Source organism: Aotus nancymaae, unplaced genomic scaffold, assembly GCF_030222135.1.
Source record: "Aotus nancymaae isolate 86718 unplaced genomic scaffold, 86718_ANA_hifiasm-v0.15.2.pri h1tg000006l, whole genome shotgun sequence".
NCBI lineage: Eukaryota > Metazoa > Chordata > Mammalia > Primates > Aotidae > Aotus > Aotus nancymaae.
This window is the reverse complement of record NW_026988417.1, coordinates 97353378-97374632: the sequence shown is the minus strand read 5'-3', so window position 1 is coordinate 97374632 and position 21255 is coordinate 97353378. Positions and strand designations below refer to the sequence as shown.

Here is a 21255-nt window from a genome sequence, read left to right as displayed (position 1 = left end):
CCTAATTCCTTTAGCTTTTGGGCTCTGCATAGCTGACCTGGGGCTCAGTTGACAGGAAGCTCCTCATAACTATTACTGGTGAAACACAACATGCTCAGGCATCTTCAGAACCCTCTCCTAGGCTCACATCATGAACGCCATTGGTGCTCCGGGAATTTGCTCCTACTGCTTCTAATGCTCCCTTGAGGACTTGGGAACCTGGATCACATATGGAAAGGGATTTGTACTAATGTGTTTCTAAGTTCAGGCACCCATGAAGGTCGCAGAAACTGACACCTCATATTTCTTAACAGGGATTTTGTGGAAAGTAGAGTCACTGTGGTAGGCTGGAGGGGGATGCTGACATATGTCCTTGATCTCACTACATTGAAGAGATGAGCAGAGCTTGTAGATGTGATGTCTAACCTATAATATGAAAGGAAAGCGTGAACTTTTTTTTTTGAAATGGAGTCTCACTCTGTCGCCCAGGCTGGAGTGCAATGGCATGCTCTCTGCTCACCACAATCTTTGCCTCCCGGGTTCAAGCAATTCTCCTGCCTCAGCCTCCCAAGTAGCTGGGATTACAGGTGTGTGCCACCATGCCCAGCTAATTTTTGTATTTTTAAGTAGAGCTGGGGTTTCACCATGTTGGTCAGGCTGGTCTCGAACTCCTGACCTCGTGATCCACCGGCCTCAGCCTCCCAAAATGCTGGGATTACAGGCATGAGCCACCACGCTCGACTGAAAACATGGACTTTTATGGGCTGAAACATTTTGATCTATATCTAGAAAAAGGCATTCAGAATACAGGTATCAGGGTATACGCTGCTTCTATTTAGTACAAGAGGAGGGACTGTGTTAAGAAAGAAGGATAGCTCATGAACCAGTCAGCTGAGGGTTGAGGGCTGTTGAATGCTTTTCTTCCCTTTTTAATTTTTGTTTTTGGGAGAAGAGGGTGTTCAGGTAGTGGTAAGATCTTCAGAGTGTTTGGCAAAGTTTTCCAAAGTATGACTTGACAGGGATCCATCTGTTAAATCAAATGACAGATACGCCCTCCCTGTCTCCCCTCTCCCCCAGCCCTAGGAATTAATCTGGTCAAGGAAGACACAGCAAATTTGTTCTCATCCAAGGCATCCCTCATCATTCTGGCTCATTCATTCTTAAAATCAGGCTCAAGGTCACTTCCATGGCTGCCCTTCACATCCCAGCTTCTGGTCGGACCCTAAACTAACTAAGCCTCCCTGAGGCGAGTGCTCTAGACGGGAAGGCCCGTGGAAGAGCCAGACCCCAAGAAGCGATCACATCAACTGCGAGACTCACAGCTGTCAGCAACCTGGTGTCCCATAAGCTTTTCTGGACATCAGATAGCTGTGAAATAACATTTTGATGGATTAGGTAAAAAATGAATCACAAACATGTGGAATACATTTTCTTCACTGCATTCAGGATTTAAAATTTACAAGGAAAAGTATTTGGCCACATTTGCCAAACCCAAGAAGCATTTGAAAGGAAGCCAGCAAAAGCTGTTTCATGGAGACCGGCTGGGTTTGCTCTGCTTGGCTCATAAAGAGGGTCTGGAAGGAAATCCCTGCAGCATCTCCTGGCACCCGTGGCCCCCCTTACAGACACTTCCTTGGGAACAGGGCCTGAGAGTGTTGGGACAGTTCCTTGCCTACCAGGTCCGAAGGCCAGGAAGATGCCCCGCATGTCCATGAGCTCGTTGTCGTAGCCGTGCCATCCACGCTGCCAGCCTTCCCGTTTGCCGGTGCTATTCATCCAAAACGGAAGCATCTCTCGATTCTGAAACCAAGCAAGGCAGTCATGTGACACTGCATCCTGACGTCCTGATCGCGGCGCTGAGCGGGCATCTGCTCCACGCTGCCGCTCCACGGGGGTCTTTCCTCCCCTGCACTCTGACTGAGCCACCCAGCCTCCACTGGGGCACTTCCTGCTCCAGGCAGCTCAGACCCTGGGCAGCAGCCTATTCAATGGCTAAGTGCTCTGGTTAGCAAGGTGTTTTCCTACATGGGGCTGAATTGTATCCCATAATCAGTTTTAGAGCAACTAAATATAGTAAGTTAGTGGCAGCAGGGATGTTAAAGCGTACATGCCACGTCATCAAAAATGTATCTGGTCTTTGTCTCAGGTTTGTAACCCAGTGCTCCTAAAACCAGTACAATTTCCCGAGCGATAGGAACATCTCTTGTTTTTCATTCGTAAGGAGCTACTTTCTCCCACACCTGAGTTAATGCTACTGAGATGGGTTCTGGGGTTGGGGGCTAGACAGCTTCAGGGTGGGGGCTGGCCACCAGAGGAATCTGACCACAGGAGGGGAGAGGGGTTAGAGATTGAGTCCAATCACCTGACCTGTGATTTCCTCACTCAGATCCTTGCAAAGAAACCCCACGTGAAGCCCACGGGGAATGAGGTTCCAGGAGCCCCTCCTGGAAGCTCTCCGTGCCTCCCCTCCCATGCTTTCTTTCCCACGTGCCTCTCTATATGTGATTCCCAAGGGGCATCCATTACAATAAAACAGTCATCTTAAACACACTGTGCTTTCTTGAGTTCTGTGATTTGTCCTAGTGAATGATCAAACCTGAAGTAGGGTCATGTGACCCCTCGAATGTAGCCAAATCAAACACAGGTGCCAGTAGGCTGGAGACCCGGGACTTGTGGCTGGCATCTGAGTGGGGGCGGCCTTGTGCGACGGAGCCCTTTGCCTGTGAGGCCCACTCTCCCTCCAGGTACTGTGTCAGCATTGAATTGAATGGCAGGCTATCCAGTTGATGGAGAATTGTCGAGAAACAGCATCTGTCTAATCACTACATTTCCTAGCAAAGCAGCTGGAGCCCAGAGGGGTCCCCTCAGCACATCCTAACACCCTCTCCCATGCAGCCCGCCCTGCTGTTCTTCCTCCTAGCCCTGCCCTTGGGAGCAGCTCCGAGCCAGCCTCCTCTCCTCCATTACTGCACACACTGGAAGACAGCACCTTTGCTCCCCTGGTCCAGGTTCTGCAGATCTTCATTTTCCTCACCCACTCTTCCTTTGGGATGGGTTCCAGAACCATCACTTCCCAGCACCCGTCTTTTCTTCGGAACCAAATTTTCTTAAGACTACAGATGCTCACTTGCTATGAAATAGAGGGCTAAGAGAAAGTTTTGCAAATCCCACGGAGGCTGAAGCCAGTGAGCATAAGCCTAGCCATGCACCTCAGAAGCCACTCATCCTTCTAAGACCTCCAAGGATGCACAGTGCATTCTTGCTAAGCACGTTTCAATATTACAAAAATATTTAATATTTTCAAATGCAGAAGGTAGAATAGGCTGGTCATGATGAATGTGTAGACTCAAGACTGCTAAGCTTCCAGCAATTTTCAGGTTGGCTCCCAAGACTAGTAACAGTATCACGTGTTTAGTCAGCCAAGCAGTTCACTGAGAGCTGACACCAACGTCCAGTTAACCGTGTAACATCCCAGTGGGGATGATACCGTTTCCACCATTTTGTAGTTGAAGGGACTACGGCTCAGAGAGGTTAAGTGACAGTCAGAGTCACACAGCTAGTGCAAGGCAGGGCTGGGATTGGAACCCAGCTCATCTGTCTCCTGCTGCCTGGGCCACTTCCACTCTGCACTGCTAGAGGTCACTGCATCACATCCTCACTCACAAAGTGTGGCCAGACACAGAGCACTAACAAGATTCTGGAACTGGGTTGGTGCATTAAATTGGGTTAAATTTCTAGCTCTGGGATCCTGGCTCTTTCACTTCTCTGAGCTGTGGCCTCCCTGCTGGCTCTGGCCTCCTTGCAGGGTCTGTGGGGATGGCATGACTGTATGCTAAGTCCTTGACACGCAATAGATGCTCACTAGGTGGCAGCGGTCTGGTCCACAGATGCTCCCGCTGGCGGGGCCAGGCAGCCGGGCAGCGTGGGTCGTGAGGGCTGAGCCTGCCTGCGCTTGCTTAGCTGTCATATCACATTGCACAGCCATCTGCTCTCACCCCATAAATCGCCCCCTCGCACTGCAGCTTTCCAAGTTTCTCCGTTCCCTGAGTTTCCCGCATCCCCCGTCCCTCCTTCTCCAGCTGTGGCTTGTGTTTTTCCACGGGAAGGTTTCGCTCACTGACTGCATCTCTAACTTTCTCTTTTTGTTCCTTATCTGTCCATGGTGATGATCACAACGCATCCCAATTCAGCCTCGTCGGCTAATTTAATGTGTTGCTTCTCCCTCTCACAGCCTACAAGGCGGTGAGCTCAGAAGGACGAAGTAGAACACTTTTGCTATTAACGACCTCACCAAATACGAACCTCATGGCCTCTGTGTGCCCCACGACAAAGAACAGCAGCAAGAGAGATGAAGACTGATGGCCTGATTTGAAACGTACAGCCTAGATTCCACAAATAAACACACAGCAACGATAAACCCCAGCCCTGAAGGCGATGTAGGATCTTTCTAGTCATGGGTAAAATCCACTTGTTTTTCTTAAAATAATAAGTTGCCCCAGAAAAACAGTGGTTCTCACTGATGAAAGAATCATAACCACCTTGCGGGTCAGGTGCACAGGTAACTGTCTGGTGTAAGCGACGGACTGGATCGCGTCCCTGCACAGCCTTCATTTCATAATGCTGCAGCGATGATTTTCTTCTTTTCCCTCTGCCAGTGGCTTTTAGCACCTTTGCTTCGTACCCCACATTACCTTTTTGAGGGCACACAGCGGAGGCCACACCTACGAAGACGGGCCTGTCACAGATCCCTCTGCCTCCAGGGCGGGAATTCCCACCTGTGGATCTGCAGCTCCGGGTTGGGCTGCTGGCCCCATCCAGCCCCCACGGGGCCCAGGGACTGCCACATGGCGCCACCTAGTGACATCCGGGGAGGCCACCCAGCCCTCCAGATCTGGCCGAAGGTGAGAAACAAGGGTAGAGGGAGGGCTTGTGTGTCTGTGTTCAGGGGGAGGGGCGCCTGTAAGTGGGATCCCACTGCTGGGTGGGCAGCCAGTTCCCAGGGAAGCAGGAAGCACGCGGTTCTCCTGCAATATGTGCTGGAGGGGGTGGCTCCCGCTTATCAACGGGTGTGGAGGGAATCCACTCCATGCAGGCAGAGAAGGAGCGGGTGTCCCCAGGTGAGAGGAGGCCCAGGCAACAGTGGAACGTCCCTGCCAGCCTGTGGGAGAAGCCCATGATTTCAGGGCCAACTTATTCAGTTCCACGGGCATGCACTGAGCTCTGGATTCATGCCAGGAGCTCGGCTAGGCTTCTGGGGTGAGGGGCACAGAGGTGGAGGGCAGCTCCTTCCGCATCCAGAGCTCAGCTTTAGTAAGGGAGGAAGGGGGCTACAGCTGCTGGGCACTGACCAGGAGTGAACCGGACCAGGAGTGGGTGTCCAGCCCGAAGCTGGGAGGGAGGCTCAGGCCCCAGGGAGGCCTTCAGCAGAGGGGACACGGGAAGAGGTCTGTGGGGAGAGGCAGTGAGTGGGGACGTAGCTTTGTGCATGCATCCTACATGTGTGTAAGCACGTGTGTGCATGCATGTGTGAATGTGTGTGTGCACGCATATGTGCCTATGTATGAGTGTAAGTGCATGAGTGTAAGCATGTGTGTGTGCATGTGTATATGTGAGTGTGTGTTTGTGTGTGTAGCGGCAGGTAGGGAGATGGAGAGGAAAAGTCAGAATGAGGAGTCCCCAAAGGGAGTCCAAATAAAGAGAGTGGGGACGCTCTAAGGCTCCTGGAGTGATGGAGTCCTGGGAACTCCAAGTGGGGGAGCCCTTGAATGACCTAGGAGGGAAAGATTGAAAGAAAGCTGGCATCAGGGAGAGACTGCTGGAAAAGCCAGGAGCGGAGAGGAACTGGGTTGTTTTGCTCTCAGTGGCTAGCAGGGTTGTGCCAACCAAACAGGGTGACCAACTCTCCTGGTTTGCAGCTGAGTGGGCTTCGGGGATGCGAGATCTTCCATTTTAAAACCAGGACTGTCCCAGGCAAACCAGGACAAGTTGGCCACTGTACAATCAGCACCACATTAGGAATGTACATAACATCTTCACCCAGGTGATGTGTTCAGCTCTTCCCAGTGCCCTCCAAGAACCCTCCCCCAGACAGGGGTAGACAGCGATGCCAGGACCCTTCTTCTTGACGAGCCCCTCAACCAGCTAATCATGTCTAACAGGAAGGAACCGGAAATAAATCGCCCCACCCCAGGAAGCACGGTGAGAAGCAGCTGAGCGGTTGCTTGCAAGCTTGTGCTCTTTTCTGCTGGTGCCGGCATTCTATCTGGGTGCTTGCACCCATCGGCTGCTCCCCATGATAATGCCTCTTCTATGCTTGCATTAATTTGGGAAGCCAGAGAATAATCATGAGAGAAGAGTTATAATTTCTCGACTAGGCCTTTGTCTCAGTCATCTTAGCATTAAAAGGAAAAGAAAATGTGACATTCTCTCTTTACCTCCAAATCAGAAACCCGCTAAATACAGTGTATTCCACACTTGCCAGGACCCATCCGTTTGCATTCAGCATTGTGGGATTCCTTTGTGTGCTGAGCTGAGCCGAGCTGTCTGGGGAGCACACTTAGAAATGCGAGGCTGGACTGGGAATGAAGGTACAGGCAGAGAGAGGGGCACGAGGACAGGAAGAGCAGGAAGCACCGAGCGGTCCGCGTTCACCATTTGCTGTCTGCATGTGGGCAAGGGGCGGCTGTGGCAAACTCTCGGGGTGTTTACTTGGTTTTTCGTGATGCATTTTCGGAATACATGAGCACATATATTTCTCACCCATTCCTTCCCACTTCTCTCCAGCATGTATAGGAGAGTGGTTGCCAAGCTGGGGAGAATAACGGAGGAGGCTGGTGGCCCACAGCTGCCCAACATCCGGCCTCCAGCCCTGTCTTGCGTCCCTAAATCACTCCTCCTAAGGTGGCTGGAGGAGGCGCCGCTGCTGGACCTTGTCTGGTCCCTCCTGATCTGCCTGGTACTGGCCCTCTGACCTTCTTCCCACAGAGGCCACGGTGTCGCTCCCTGCTGGAAAGCAGAGTGCTCACATCCACACTGGTGCATCCCGTGCTGGCTGCACACGGACCACCCCAAGCTCGGCCTGGGCCTGGCTCTTGGATATTTGCATTCAGCAGGTCAGGAGGAGTTGAGGAATCTCTTCTTAATGTCCCCCAGGTGGTCAGGATGTGCAGTCAGGTGTGGGAATGGCTGGAAGCCGCTCACCGGGCAACTGCCATGGGCCATGTTAAAGGATGACTGTCCTTTTCTGAGAACTGCCTGAGATCAGGGACTGTGCCTCACGTCCATTTGTGTGGCCCTGGGCATAGCAACATGGGTCTTCCTCTTACAAAGTTCAAAGGGCTTCACGGGACTGCAGAGTCAGGCATGAGATCAGTGGCTACAGAGCTGCGTTCCAACATGCAGGAGCCAGGGCGGCCCTCCAGCTGCTCCAGCAGGCGCTTCACTCCCGGTGACCAGCGCCCATGGGCTGCTGATTGATATATCATGTCTCCTTTCAACTACTGAAAGTATAATTCTCATGAACTGTTGGGTTAGGGACCCAAGTTCTTCCCTTTCTCCCTTGAGGCATCACAGCAGGTCTCTAGGGAACGGGTCAATATCATTGAAATCTGGTCACATTAAAATAAGTAAAAGGTGAAACCAATCCAACATGTATTAGAGGCCTAATAAAAATCTACTTTTTTCTTCTAGGACATGGTTATAACAGAAGTCTCCCACCTCCCTGAAAACACAATACACTTGTGACATTCTCCCAGTCTAAGAAAAGGCACCAATAATGTTCAAGTCATGGGTGGCTTCAGTGAAAACGCTGGTGAAATGATGACAGTTTGGCAGGCTTGGATGGTTTTGCTGCTGGTGTGAAGGTTGAGATGTGGTTTCTATTATAAACCACGCTTTCTCAGATTTTGTGGCATTGCTATTTTAAATTGTCCTGCAGAGAGGCTTCCAGCCAGCAGGCCTCTGTGGAGCCCGTGGGAGTGGTGGTTAGGAGCCTTTGAGATGTGTTTGCCACATGCCGCTCCAAAGAGATGTTCCCCTAACCATTTCCCTTTCTCTGCCTTTCTAAAACAGAATTTAATTGCTTAGGCCTCTCAGGCCACTGGCCTGACCCCAGCGAGCCCCTGGCCACACACTGCTTGATCCTCGAAATGGGAAATGCAGACAGCAAAGTCAGCAGGGATCCAAAGACGTGGGAGTTTAGAGTGGAGCGAAAAGCACTCAGTGGATGGGGTTTCTTTTTCCTTTTCTTTTTCTTCAGAATCATGTTTCTTGCAGCGTGCCCAGACTGAGAAAGGTACGCATGTGCTCCCATGCAGCGCGCAGAGTGACCCTGGTCACCACCAGAAATCACGCAGCTTCCCGCCCTACATCTGACTTTGCGAAGCCCAGTTAGGCAGGTCTGGACAATATCACAAAAACTGCCACTGAAACTCAGGGGCCACGTTTTCCAGATTGTCTTGATTTCCCCGGATGGTTTGGGTCCAGGCCTAACAGCCATTCAGCCACAGGCTTTAGAATTGAGCCTGGCATTTCATATCCTTTTCCAGTTTTCAAAATAAGTCTTTCCTCTGGAGAAAAAGACCGGCCTCCTTTAGAAGCTTGGGCCTGAATTTGCTGCATTTCTCTCAAGTAAGGCAGGGGTCCAGAAGATCAACAGCAAGACACCATGTTCCAAAATATTTCACCAAGCTCTGGGGAAATCTTTCCCCATCCCACCTTTGTGAGCATGGTGGCATAAAATGGACACTGTCCAGGAGAGGCTGCAGAAATTAGCCCTTCAGAGCTGGGAGGGGCTGGGGAGAGCGGCTATGTCCCACCCTTGGACTGTAGCTCTGGGCCAGCCACGTGAGGAGAATTGCTATTCATGGTTTCAACACCTCTTCCCTGTTGAAATCTCTTCTGGGGCTACTAATAGCCAAGGTTGAAAGCCTGACTTTGCTTTCTTCTCTTTTTACTCAGTGACTGGTTTATACATCTACCAAGTGAACAACCTGTCAGTCAGTAGCCAAGAATCAACTGTCTCAATATTTATTAATTCGTTCACCCATTAACGTCTACTGAGACTCTACAAGCTCCATCATGGGAAACAAGGTCAAGATGCTGAAGATCTGCCCTCAGGGAGCTTCCACTCCAGGAGGGCAGATTCCAAACCAGATAAACAAATGCAGCAGCAGGTCTTACGGAAATTCCAAGCTGGAGGACATTAGCAACTCTTGTGTGTTTCCTGAAGAGATGGCGTTTGAGTTGGGCTTTGAAGGACCGGTGGTGGAGATTAGCACAGAGGGCATTCCAGGGATTCCACTGATTATTTATTGGGCTGATTGAAGTTACTCAGGCAAGCACGATTACCCCTTCCTGGCCAAATTCCCGACACTTAAGTCTTTCACTGGAAGAATTGTTTTCACAAACAGAAAAATTTTGGTTCCAGTATATTCAAATCACCCATGTTGGTGATCAGAAAGGAGAGGCCTGGGATAAGGAAGAGGAAAAGGAGGTAAAGTGGGCTTGGAGCAGCTGTGGAGGTTTTTGCAGTATGACACGAGCAAGAAAATTGAAAAGGATGATGGCAGAACTTCTGTTTCTGCTAGTGTGAAGGAGCCAAGATGCAGCTCTAGACCCCGCAGAAGCCAGAAGGGTGAGTCTGTCACTGAGAAACACGAAGTCAGAAATACACTGAACATTCTGATGAGATGTTTGGGAAGAACTGGGTGGGACTGTGTGCTTCATGGCTACACTTGAATTCAGGTCCTGGGTTTGTTGCTCAGAGATCTGTAGCCATAGGCAAGGGGCCTAAAATGCCGAGGCTCCATTAACTCCGTAAAATTGGGGTCACAGTGTCCAATGAGGAGAGAGGCACTTAATTAATTAAGGAGGTTCTTAATCCCAAATAGCCACTATTGTTATGGTTGTTATTGACCAAAATTTTTTAAAATCCCCATATATTTATTATCTGAAAAACATATAATAACTTGATTTGTATGTCATTGAAACTTTTGGGGGGTCATAGGGGCTCTTTCCAAAGTCTGCAACGATCCAGGCACAAAAAATTAAGATTATGGATGCTCTGCAGCATCCAGTATTACTAATTAAAGGTGCATGAAATCAACTGACAGTCTGTTTAGTGGGCAAGTATAAGGATTTTCATGGAACTGCTCATGACCTCAGTTCTTTAACTCTGTTCTTCCCATGACCTATGAATTACATTACCCTGAAGACGATGGATCCTGATCCTCCCCTGTCAAAATTTCCTGTGGTTTCCCATTGAATTTAAGATAAAACGTATCAAGTCTTTTTTTTTTTCTTGAGACAGAGTCTCGCTCTGTCACCCAGGCTGCAGTGCAATGGCGCGATCTTGGCTCACTGCAACTGCCACCTCCCAGGTTCAAGTGATTCTCCTGCCTCAGCCTTCCAAGTAACTGGGATCATAGACACGTGCCACCACGCCCGGCTAATTTTTGTATTTTTAGTAGAGATGGGTTTTCACCATGTTGACCAGGCTGGTCTTGAACCCCTGACCTCAGGTGATCCACCCTGCTCGGTCTCCCAAAGTGCTGGAATTACAAGCGTGAGCACATCCGGCCACAAAAATACCAGGTCTTAAGATAAAAAACACCAAGTCCTGTCCCGATGCTTCCTTGCTTACCTAAGCAGCCCCGTCGCGTTGCCACTTCCCCTTCCTGGCTCCCCGCACTTGGCCAGCTGGCCCATTCTTTCCATTCCTCTAACTCTCAAAGGTCTTTCCTGCCTCAGGTTCTTCAAGCATCCCGTTTCCTCAGTCTGGAGAGCACTTCTGGGGTTCAGCCTCAAGTTCCCTTCTCAGAGAGGGGCCCCCCAGCCCCTGATCGGGTTCCTGTTACCCTCACCCCAGTACCCTCCTCATGACACTCTCTGTGTCCATGACAGCACTTATCATGGCGATTTATTTGTGTGGCGTGAGTGTCTTATTTAGTGTCTAGTTCCTTCACTAGCAGGGAGGGCAGGAGAGGGGCAAAGACTCCCAGCAGCTCCCACTGCGGAATTAGAAGCTGTCATTGGCCTCACATGTAGGAGGCACTCAGCACATACCTGCTGGTGAGCTAGACGTGTGATTGCTGAGGCACACGGCCTTCGTGGCCGAGGATGGATGAGTGTGCTTGAGTACCTGGAAACTGCCCACAGTCTTTCTCCTCTGGGCATTTGGCTGTGTTGTGCCTGACTCTCCCATAATTTAGCATCACCGAGCCGCCTCCTCAGTGTCCCTGGCTCACTGTGACATTGTGACAATCCAACCTGCCCCAGGCCCCTGGGAGAGGCAGTGGCAGGGTGACCAACTGAAAACTCCAGTGGAGCCTACCTGGACAGGGCTCTCGTGCTCTGGGGAAGAGTGTGACCTTCATCTCCTGGCGGGAAGATGCCAGGCAAAGGCTTTCCGGAGGACAGGGACCAGCTCTTAGGCTTCAGTGAGGACCGCCCATTTCCTAGCCTTGAAGCAAAGAGCTTGGCTGGTGTGGCAGGCTTAGCCCCGTGGAGGCAGCCTGTGCTGTATCTCTGTTTCATCGTATGGGAATAAGTACACTTTCAGATTTCTCTCCTTTCAGGACAGGAAGCCAGAGAAAGGACCGACAGCAGTTGGAAATCCAGCTGGTTTGTTAACAAGTGCAGGGGCAGAGGCAAACTGGCAGCCCCGGCCAGGGGACTGGCTTTGCTAAGGCAGGGTCAGCAGTCCCGCTGCATGGCTATGCAGTTCCAGGGAACACATTCAATCTGTTTCTGTCGTTATCTTTCTCAGTGACACCTCTCTAAGAAATCCTAAGAAAAAGATGAACTCAGTTAAGTCTTCCTGTTAGTGCAGCTGCCTCGGAGTCTGCAAGGCTTACACTGATGATAGGAAGTGAGTGTGTTTGGGGAAAGGGCATTTTTACCGAGGAAACACGTTTCTGAGATGGTGCCTGTAGGCAGAAGGGAGTGGGGACAGGACTCTCAAGGCTCTTACCCAGCATCACCGTGTCCTGACTCAGCTGTTTTCCTAATCAAGGCTAAACCAGAAACCGGTGTCATCTTCCAGCTGAACTCAGACCCAGAGAGATTGCTTTCAGGCCGAGAGTCTTGCCATGCCACAGATGCAAAGCGTAAGCCAGCCCTGAAACGTCGACGCATGTGCTGTGGACGGGTATGTAGGTTTCAGGACAAAACTTAACGTTCTTTTACCATTTGGGGAGAAATTTTGCAAATAGGAATGTGAGCAATTAATAGCCTTGGCACAGAGCAGAAACGAGGATATAGAATGGGGTTTTTAATTCTGTGCTGTCAAGAAAGTATAACAAACAATAGAATGATGTCAAATAAAGAAGTCTAAGCCAATAAGGAAGGAACGGGCACTTGATTTCTCAGAAAGCAAATAAATAAAGCCCCAACGTTATGTTAAAGTAGAATCAGGGCCAGGTGCACTGGCTTATCCCTGTAATCCCAGCACTTTGGCGGGTGAAGACGGGCAGATCACCTGAGGTTGGGAGTTCAAGATCAGCCTGATCAATGTGGAGAAACCCCATCTCTACTAAAAATACAAATTTAGCTGGGTATGGTGGTGCATGCGGGTAATCCCAGCTACTCAGGAGGCTGAGGCAAGAGAATCGCTTGAACCCAGGAGGTGGAGGTTGCGGTGAGCCGAGATTGCACCACTGCACTCCAGCCTGGGTGACGAGCAAAACTCCATTTCAAAAAAAAAAAAAAAAGGAGAATCAGAAATTATAACCTTTACATATGATTTCTTAATGATAAAAACTCACAAATTCCATGACAGAAGTAAAATGATTAAGATGTTTAGTCTAGGAAACTGCAAAGAGTCATCAAAAGATATCTCAGTATCTCTCAGGACTCAGGGACGATTATGATTTTCCAGAGAAACATTTGTCTTCGTGGATAGAGATGCCATAAATTATATTAATGGAAGTGATTGTTCCTTTGGGTAGGCTTCTGGGAAGCTCGGAACCACATGTGCGTTCCACTTTATTTAGCAGTATGTTATTTTCAGAACTAACAATATCAGCTGGGCACGGTGGCTCACGCCTGTAATCCCAGCACTTTGAGAGACCGAGGCAGGCAGATCACTTGAGGTCAGGAGTTCGAGACCACCCTGGCCAACATGATGAAACTCTGTCTCTACTAGAAATATACAAATTAGCTGGGCATGGTTGCAGATGCCTGTAGTCCCAGCTACTCAGGAGGCTGAAGCAGGAGGATCTCTTGAACCTGGGAGGCGAGGTTGCAGTGAGCCAAGATCACACCACTGCACTCCAGGCTGGGTGACAGAGTGAGACTCCATTTCAAAAAAACAACAAAACCAAAACAAACAAATGAAAAAGAACTAACAAAATCCACGATGCAGAGTCATCAGGAAAAGCAGAAACAGGAACTAGAATACACTGAATTCAAGATCGCTGTTATCATTGTAGCAGTTGTCATTGACTAAAATGTAAACAAATTTTTCTTGATGTATTTATTATCTGCAAGGTGCAAAATAACTTTAGATGCACGTCATCGAAGCTTTGGGGGAGGGGTCGTTCTAGAGTTCCTAAGGATCCGGGCGTGACAGATGAAGGTGAGTTTTGCACACTTATCATTAGTAATTAAAGGTGCATGAGCCACCATGGACAGTCTATTAGTGAGCGATCCTCGTCTTTCAGAGCTAATCGTATTTTTTCACACCCTATTTATCTTATTATGTTCTTTTTTGTTTTTCAAGATTTCTGCTTCACTTATCTTTGAAATTACCTCGAATCTTTCTTTGGAAATGATTCTATATTTTAAAATGCTGCTCAAGGAATTGTCAGTAGCTCGGCGTTCTTCCTTCCTGTTCTGTGGCTTCTCTGTACAGTGCAGTATATACAATGCAGTACTGGTCAGCCCTTGCTAACTGATGATGTCACTTCTGATTTACTCAGACAAACGTGTGTGTGTGTGTGTGTGTGTGTGTATGTGTGTGATTTGTCAATGCATACAAAAGTAATGTATAATAGAACATAACATGGTCAGCATTAATGTGTCAGTTTCCTACAGGGGAGCAGGTACTTGGACCCACAGCAGAGTACGGGGCGGGAGGATGGCGGGGAGATGGAAGCAGAGCCAGGGGCAGGAGGACGCGTCATGAGACTCATCACTGGGTGTCCTGAGAGGGCCAGCACCAGGCAGAATGGGTGCAGAGGTGCTGTTTGTCCTTGCTGTCCCCTTACCCCTTCTCTCTGTTCTTTGTTTCGAGGCCCCTGTCTGCCTGACTCCTGGCCTCGGTTTCACTGCTGTCCTGTGATTGTGGCCCCCTGGTCTGCGCTTCAGCACAATTTCAAATCACAGAACCAAAGCTGAGCCAGGGGAAGCTGCTAGCGGGTTCCAGGCAGAAGCAGACTTAAAGTGCAGTTAAAGTTTATGCATCAAGGCTTCTCAAGTGTGTGAACTTCTTCCAAGTCCCTGTACCTAATTTTATATTCAAAATTGTGTATGTTTTCTTCTTTAAGAGAGATCCCCCTCACCTTAATTCTATAATCCCCAGAGTCCTACAAAATCTGAGAGTCTGACCGTGGATCCGGTATGTATATTTTGCTTCCTGATAAAAGCGGGAGATGTGCAAAGAGAACCCACACCCTTTCTTTCCTGCTTTGGGGTGTCCTAACAGGATATGATGTGATGCTTGGAGCTGCAGCAGCCACCTTGTGACCTTGAGGAAAGGCAAGAGCATTGCAGAAGAGCTGGCTTGGGGCGTGATGTAATTGAGTTACTGGATTCAGCAATCCTGCAATTGCCTGCTCCAGACTTCTAGTTATGTGAGATAGCAAATCCTTCTAGTTTAAGCCACATTTATCAAATGGTCTGTGATTTATCAACAAGAGCGTCTTAACAGATGCCTCAAGGTCTCCTAGCACTGCGTTTCATCACTCACTGGAAGGCCCCGCATCTTCATGCCGTATGTGTGGCTGCAGAGATACCATGTTTACTTTCGTTGAGAGGACTCAGGGCTGAAGCCGCTTCCCCAGCACCTGTCACACTCTACTGTGGGGAGCCAAGACCTTTCCCGCCGGAATTGAGGTGGCACCTCATTCATCATCCAGCGTCTCCATAGTGACCTCTGGCCCTGCACTCCCCTACCTAAGCCTGTTTTCCAGCAAGATGCCCCAATCGCCTCTGCCCTCTTCTGCTCTCCCTCCCTTCCGCCCAGCCTCTCAGCAAGGGCGACTTCAGCTAAAGCTGAGAAAGTAACGACGGGTGGAAATAGCCGGCTAAGAAATGACTGGCAGCCGCGGGTTAACCTTCACGGCATATTTGCTTTTGAAACTTCAAAGCGCTTCTGCCAGAATTTTATAAACTGAAAAGAAAGTTCAGAAAGTGAGCCCTTTGGGGCGACCTGGAGAGTTGGCATTATGGAGTACAGTGAGACAGGTGACTTGCTTGAGTACGTTTGTGCTCCGTGTGAGGTCCTGAGAAAACCACTCTAAGTCCTGATTTGGTGATGCTAACCCAGCCTCACTCCAGGTGAACTTCACACGGTGTGATGAAGCGACAAGAAGCATTTCGGATTGTAGCAGAGAGGGGCATTAGGGGGCAGAGGGACCCTCACGGAGACCTTGTAAACCACGTGGCAGAGAAGCCAGAGCTGGCTGAGGAGGCCTCGCTGGCCTCTGCTCTGCGTAGCTCACACTCCTAACCATATCTCCTCTTTTCTCCATTCCTTAGTGCCGGGGGCTTCTCTCTGAGAGCACCCAGAAGCCACGCAGTCCTCCTGCATAACTGAGGTTCGTGCCACACACCCCGCATTTTCCCATGCCCATGTCCCGGACTCCCACACACTTGCCCAGTCAGCATTCCTGCCAAGCATCACCTGCCTCCACCCCCGGGGGGCTACTGACGAGTCCTGGGTCTCATGCTCGGTTGGCCTCAACAGCGACTCTCACGTACCCTGGAGTCCGTTCTATCAGGTTGACGCAAAAGTGATGATGATTTTTTCCCATGCCACGATTACTTTTGAACCAAACTAATAATTGCAACCCTCTTCAAATTCCTAAAATAACCTGTACCATCTTCAGGAATTGACTGTAAACATGACAGGACCACAGACTCCCTGAAAGGACAAGGCCTCCCCACTGTGGGCGGTATCATAAACTGATGCCAGAGCTGACTGAGCTTGGAGTCCAGGCTAACCAGGGGGAGGCTATTGAGGTCATTCAGGCATGAGGCAATTAAGGTTTGGACCAAAAATGCATGATACTCTCCTCTGAAAGATCAAATTGGCCAGCTGGGGACTCACGGTCCTGTTTGCCAAACATTTCTCTTGAAGGTGAAAGCGAAACTGAGCCTCTCCTTGCTTTTGACTACCCTTGAGCGATTGCTTTGGTTCACAGTAATTGTTCTGCTTTAAAGCGAACAGGTTACATTGTAAGCCCTGTAATCGAGTTAAGGCCCGTTTGTTAAAACACAGCGAGTCTGGAGCCATGAAGTCTAAACCATGACTCTGGGTTCACGTCTATAGCTGTGTCTACACAATTACCTGATCACGAGTTTTGATTCTCTAAAGAAAGAAAGAATGCAACAAATGATGCCTACGTGAAAAAATCTTTTACATGTAAAAACTGAGTAACTATTTACCTTTGCACTGTTTTATAGAATTTGCATAGTGAATAAATGGTCATATATTTCATAATTACCTCAGTTATGAACCAGCCTTCATCAGCCACTAAAGTCAAAGGAGAGACAAACTTCCCTTTCTTGTAATAAAACCTGCTTGGGATGGCTTCCTTCTCGTAGACAGTCATGTGTTCCACTGTGCTCAGGTTGTTATAGATCTGCAAAGAAAATCAACAATGTTCAGTTTTGCACTTTTTTTTTTTTTTTTGAGACAGAGTCTCACTCTGTCACCAGGCTGGAGTACAGTAGCACAATCTTGGCCCACCGCAACCTCTGCCTCCTGGGTCGAAGCACTTCTTGTGCCTCAGCCCCCCGAGTAGCTGGGACTATAGGTACCCACCACCACACCCAGCTAATTTTTGTATTTTTAGTGGAGATGGGTTTTTGCCATGTTGGCCAGGATGATCTTGAACCCCGACCTCAGGTGATCTGCCAGTTTTGGCCTCCCAAAGTACTGGGATTACAGGTGTCAGCCACTGCGCCTGGCCTTGTACATATTTCTAATGTACAGCCACTTAAATACCTATGGTTAAAATTTAAAATTGACTGGCTGATGTTGACTTGGCCGTTAGCCAAATCAGGCATATATTCCTGGACATAACTGAATATAAGATTTAGTTGATCAACTCAACTCTGTAAAATAATTGAGTGGATGGTTTCTGATGGCTCCATGAGTTACAATTTTCTACTTAAGGAAATCCGGAGTTCTTAAGGCAAGTAGGATGTATTTGCAGAAAGATTTTGTGTAAGTGAAAAATCTGGCGAGACGCAGCAGCTCTCACAAACTGTTGTGTCCGTCACATGACAAACTGTCGCCCAAACATGGCCCCCACTTTTGAATACTCTACCAACTGCTTTGGCTGCTTGCAATGCCTGACTTGAACACTACCTTGGAAGGAGCTCTCCCTCGCTCAAAAGCTGTGGATGCCCAAGTTCTGGAGACAGCACGTTCCTGAGCGCCAAATTGGAGACAAGGATGATCTTCCTTGCCAAAATTAAAAAAAAAAAAGAACTTATTTTCAAGAACCTGCCAATGTGTAAAATTTGTCCCTGATTTCATATTTTGGGAGCTCATGGGATCACTGCATAAACAGGCCCTGCACCTGCAGCTCCTGAGCATGGAGCTCGAGAACAAAGGACCGTCCCCCTGGGGATAGGGCAAGGCTGGGAACCGTGGCATCGTGGCAGTGTTCCTCAATTCCAAATAGACAGATCTTACAGGGGAGTAGGCAGCCTGCCGGGGGTCTCTCTCTGGGCCAAAGAGGTGAGGCCCTGGCCTCCACCAGCGCTTCATCCTTACTAATGATTGCCCAGAGCCAACTGCATTGCTGCAGTGAGGATGGAGAGAGGAAGCAGGCCAGGACCTACCCTGTGGTTGGCAACCTCCAGGGGCGGCAGACTCACCTCCCCCTAGGAAGACAGTTGCTTCCTGCCCAGATCAGTTTCATCTGGGAGTGGGACAAGCCACAAAGCCCATATTAGGAAGTGACTAGGAACTCGGGGGACAAGCAGCCAAAGGTGCCGCTTGCTCCTCCTCGCTTCTCAGGGTAGGTCACCAGCTACTGCCAGGCAGAATAATTATTTTGAGAGCAGGGTAAGCAGAGGTCTAGTCATCCTGGGTGCAGGGCAGTGACTGTGGGGAGCAAAGCTTTGTCCCGCATCTTGGCAGTGTGGGAATGCAACCACACCCTCTGCTGGGGGATCGTTGTGGTCACCAACTCACACTGTCTTTGCAGTGGGCTCAGCGTGCTTCCAGACACTTCACAGCAGCCAGGAGGCAGCTGTGGCGACACCACTATGCTTGTGGACAGAGAGGCAGAGGGGCCAGGGTGGGGAGCTTGTCTGGCTTCCAACTGAGCACAGAGCTGGGAATGGTGGCTCCTGAGATAAGGAGCTGGGCACTGCACACAGCCTCAGCTCCCTCCATTCATTACCCTTCTGTTTCCCGACAGAAGCAGATCAGCCTGGCAGCAGCCACCTTCCTGAGAAAGGGCAGCTAGGGATGCCACAGATGCTCCCCAGAGGGCCTGAGAAGTGCTGCGTTTGGGCCAGTAATTAAACAGCCCTAGTGAGGGCTTGCACGCGGCTTCCTTTATCTCATTTAATTCTCATGACATTCAGTGCAGTAGGTACCATACGCCTGTTTCAGAGAAGGAAGAACAGAGACCTGATAGAGATCACTCAGGGAGTGAAAGGCAAACCAGGTCACCTGCCTCCGAGCTCCTGACACTGCTCTGTATGTCAGTATTAAAACCAGAAGGAGGCCAGATGCGGTGGCTCATGCCTGTAATCCCAGCACTCTGGGAAGCTGAGGTGGGCAGATCACGAGGTCAGGCGATCCAGACCATCCTGGCTAGCATGGTGAAACCCCATCCCTACTAAAAATACAAAAAATTAGCCAGACATGGTGGCACGTGTCTGTAATCCCAGCTACTCATGAGGCTGAGGCAGGAGAATCTCTTGAATCCGGATGCAGAGGTTGCAGTGAGCCGAGGTCATACCATTGCACTCCAGCCTGGGCAACAGAGCAAGACTCCATCTCTAAATAAATACATAAATAAAACTACGAGGAAAGGATATACTGCAAAGTGGCCACAAACGAAGGCCCGCTTGGCCCCCTCGCCCTGCAGGGCTGTCTTGCCTCAGAGTGCTTCCCCGGGGCCGGCCAAAGGCTCACAACAGGCCCACGGTCCTTCACTTGCTGCAGCGCATTCAGGCTGATGTATTTATTCAGCTCAATCACTTTGTCCATCCAGAAAATGTCGGTCATTCCGTGATCCGAGAAAATGATGACGTTCAGCTCGTCCTGCAGGCCCCGTTCCTGTGGGGTGGGAAAGGCAGTTGTTACAGCACCAGCCGGGAGGCTCTTGCCCTTGGAAAACCTCGTCAACTACAAATGACAGGAGAAAGGCTGTCTTCTCAGTTCCGTCTTTAATTATCTACTATTTCGCCCTGGCAACACCCAGTTCAAAACTACAACAGAAGCCCTTTGCAGAGGGAACTGTGAGGCTCAGCTGGGTTCAGTGCGTGCTGACACCTTACACAGCACTTTCAGCTTTTTAAGGTGGACCCTCTGCTTGCATCTTCTTCGGCTCTTTCAACAAACTCGTGTGCTCGTTTGACAACTATCATGTGCCCATGTTACAGAATAAGGCACAGGAAGAGAAAACAAAAGCAAAAACGAACCAGACCCCTGTGTTCTGTCATTCAGCAAGCATGTAGCAGAATCAGTATTGGCAGCTGTGCTCCTGTCAAGCTTCTACCAAACTGATGAGGGTTTCACAGAGCTGGTATTGCTCTAGCTGAGCCAGGCGAGAAGGCACACCTAGGTCATTCTCTCTCACTGGCCTGGCTGTGGAACAAGGGATCTCTCGGTACTGCAGGAGGCATTGTGTGAAGCAAAGGGACCCGTCACAGCCTGTGCTGGTGCAGTCAGCTTTTAGCAGTAAGAGGGAAGATGTTGACAGGAGTGACTGTGGAGGAGAGAAACAGAGGGTGGCAGAGAGGAGGCCAGGCCAGGTGTCTGCTTCAGGTCACCTGGATCCACTGGGTCATGTACTTCAGGACAGTGTCCACAGCCTTGAGGGCGTCTTTCCTCTGCGGGGACGCAGGCCCGTAGTGGTGGCCTTCTACGTCGATGCGCTCATGGTATATGGCTGCCAGGTCGGCGCGGCCGCTCCTGGAGGGGCGGAGGAGAGAGGCATGGGTAAGGGAGGCCCCCAGCAGCTTGCTCTCTTATCACCCCTATAGCATTCTGTGAAACTGTTCACACCCCCAAAACCTTGTCCCTGGGCCAGGAAAAGCCAATATACGAAAACAAATGAGGTCAGATCTCCAAGGGAGAAACACACACTGAGCTAAGAATTGCTGGTCCTGAGCACCTTGGTGATGAAAGATTTCCCATCATGCCTTGGAGAGGGGGAAGATGTGATAAGAGGCCGAGGATGGTTACTGCTGCATCCTGGCCGCCTGCTGTCACCAGGTCAGAAACACTCAAAGCTGTCATTTAAATAACTGCTGTACAGTCATTGCTGGACTTTAAGGAAGGCTCTAAATTAAGCACTACGTCATGAGTCTGATTGGCTGGCCAGGACGAGAAAAGCATTTCCACAGCACCCCTGCAGGAGGCAAACAGATGAGTGTTCAGGGAATGGCGTCAGTGGGCCTCCCTTGGACACTTGTTCTATGGGGCATGGGAAGGGTCAGCTCCAATGTTGATAGCACGTGAATTCTAGCAGTGACCACATTTCTAGGGGCCCAGGAAGACCCCATTCTGACAAAACTCCCCTTCTTGGCTAAAGTATTGGTAAAAATCCAAGCTGTTTCACCCACATTCCTGAGTTAAGAAGGACTAGGAGCTAGTGATATAAATTGGAGTAGGAAGCTTGCAGAGTCCGGGAGAGGGGACGAAGAACCTGGAATATTCTCTCCTCCCTTCCCGCAGCGTTTCCACTGTGGCTCCCTCCCCAGTGCTGGCTTTCCCACAACCTCCGCACAAAGCACCTGAAATTGATCAGAGTGATGATGACGATGGCCATGGTGGTGGTGATGATGACGATGTTAGCAGTGACTAACCAAAGACGCAGCATGGCAAAGGAATGAAAACTCACTTCCCTGTTTGGATGGTAC

General features: G+C 49.8%; 1 protein-coding gene across 4 annotated transcripts in view; it reads right to left on the bottom strand.

Annotated features, from left to right (window-relative positions):
* The window catches only part of ENPP6 (ectonucleotide pyrophosphatase/phosphodiesterase 6), a 245630-nt gene that overhangs the window by 9527 nt on the left and 214848 nt on the right, over positions 1-21255 (bottom strand). For all 4 annotated transcript variants that reach the window (XM_012472543.3, XM_064369857.1, XM_064369863.1 and 1 more), the window contains 4 exons: positions 20164-20305; positions 19268-19447; positions 16647-16784; positions 1656-1779 (listed from right to left, as the gene is read on the bottom strand). In XM_012472543.3, the coding sequence (XP_012327966.1) occupies positions 1656-1779; positions 16647-16784; positions 19268-19447; positions 20164-20305 (584 nt within the window). The remainder of the gene's footprint in view (positions 1-1655; positions 1780-16646; positions 16785-19267; positions 19448-20163; positions 20306-21255) is intronic.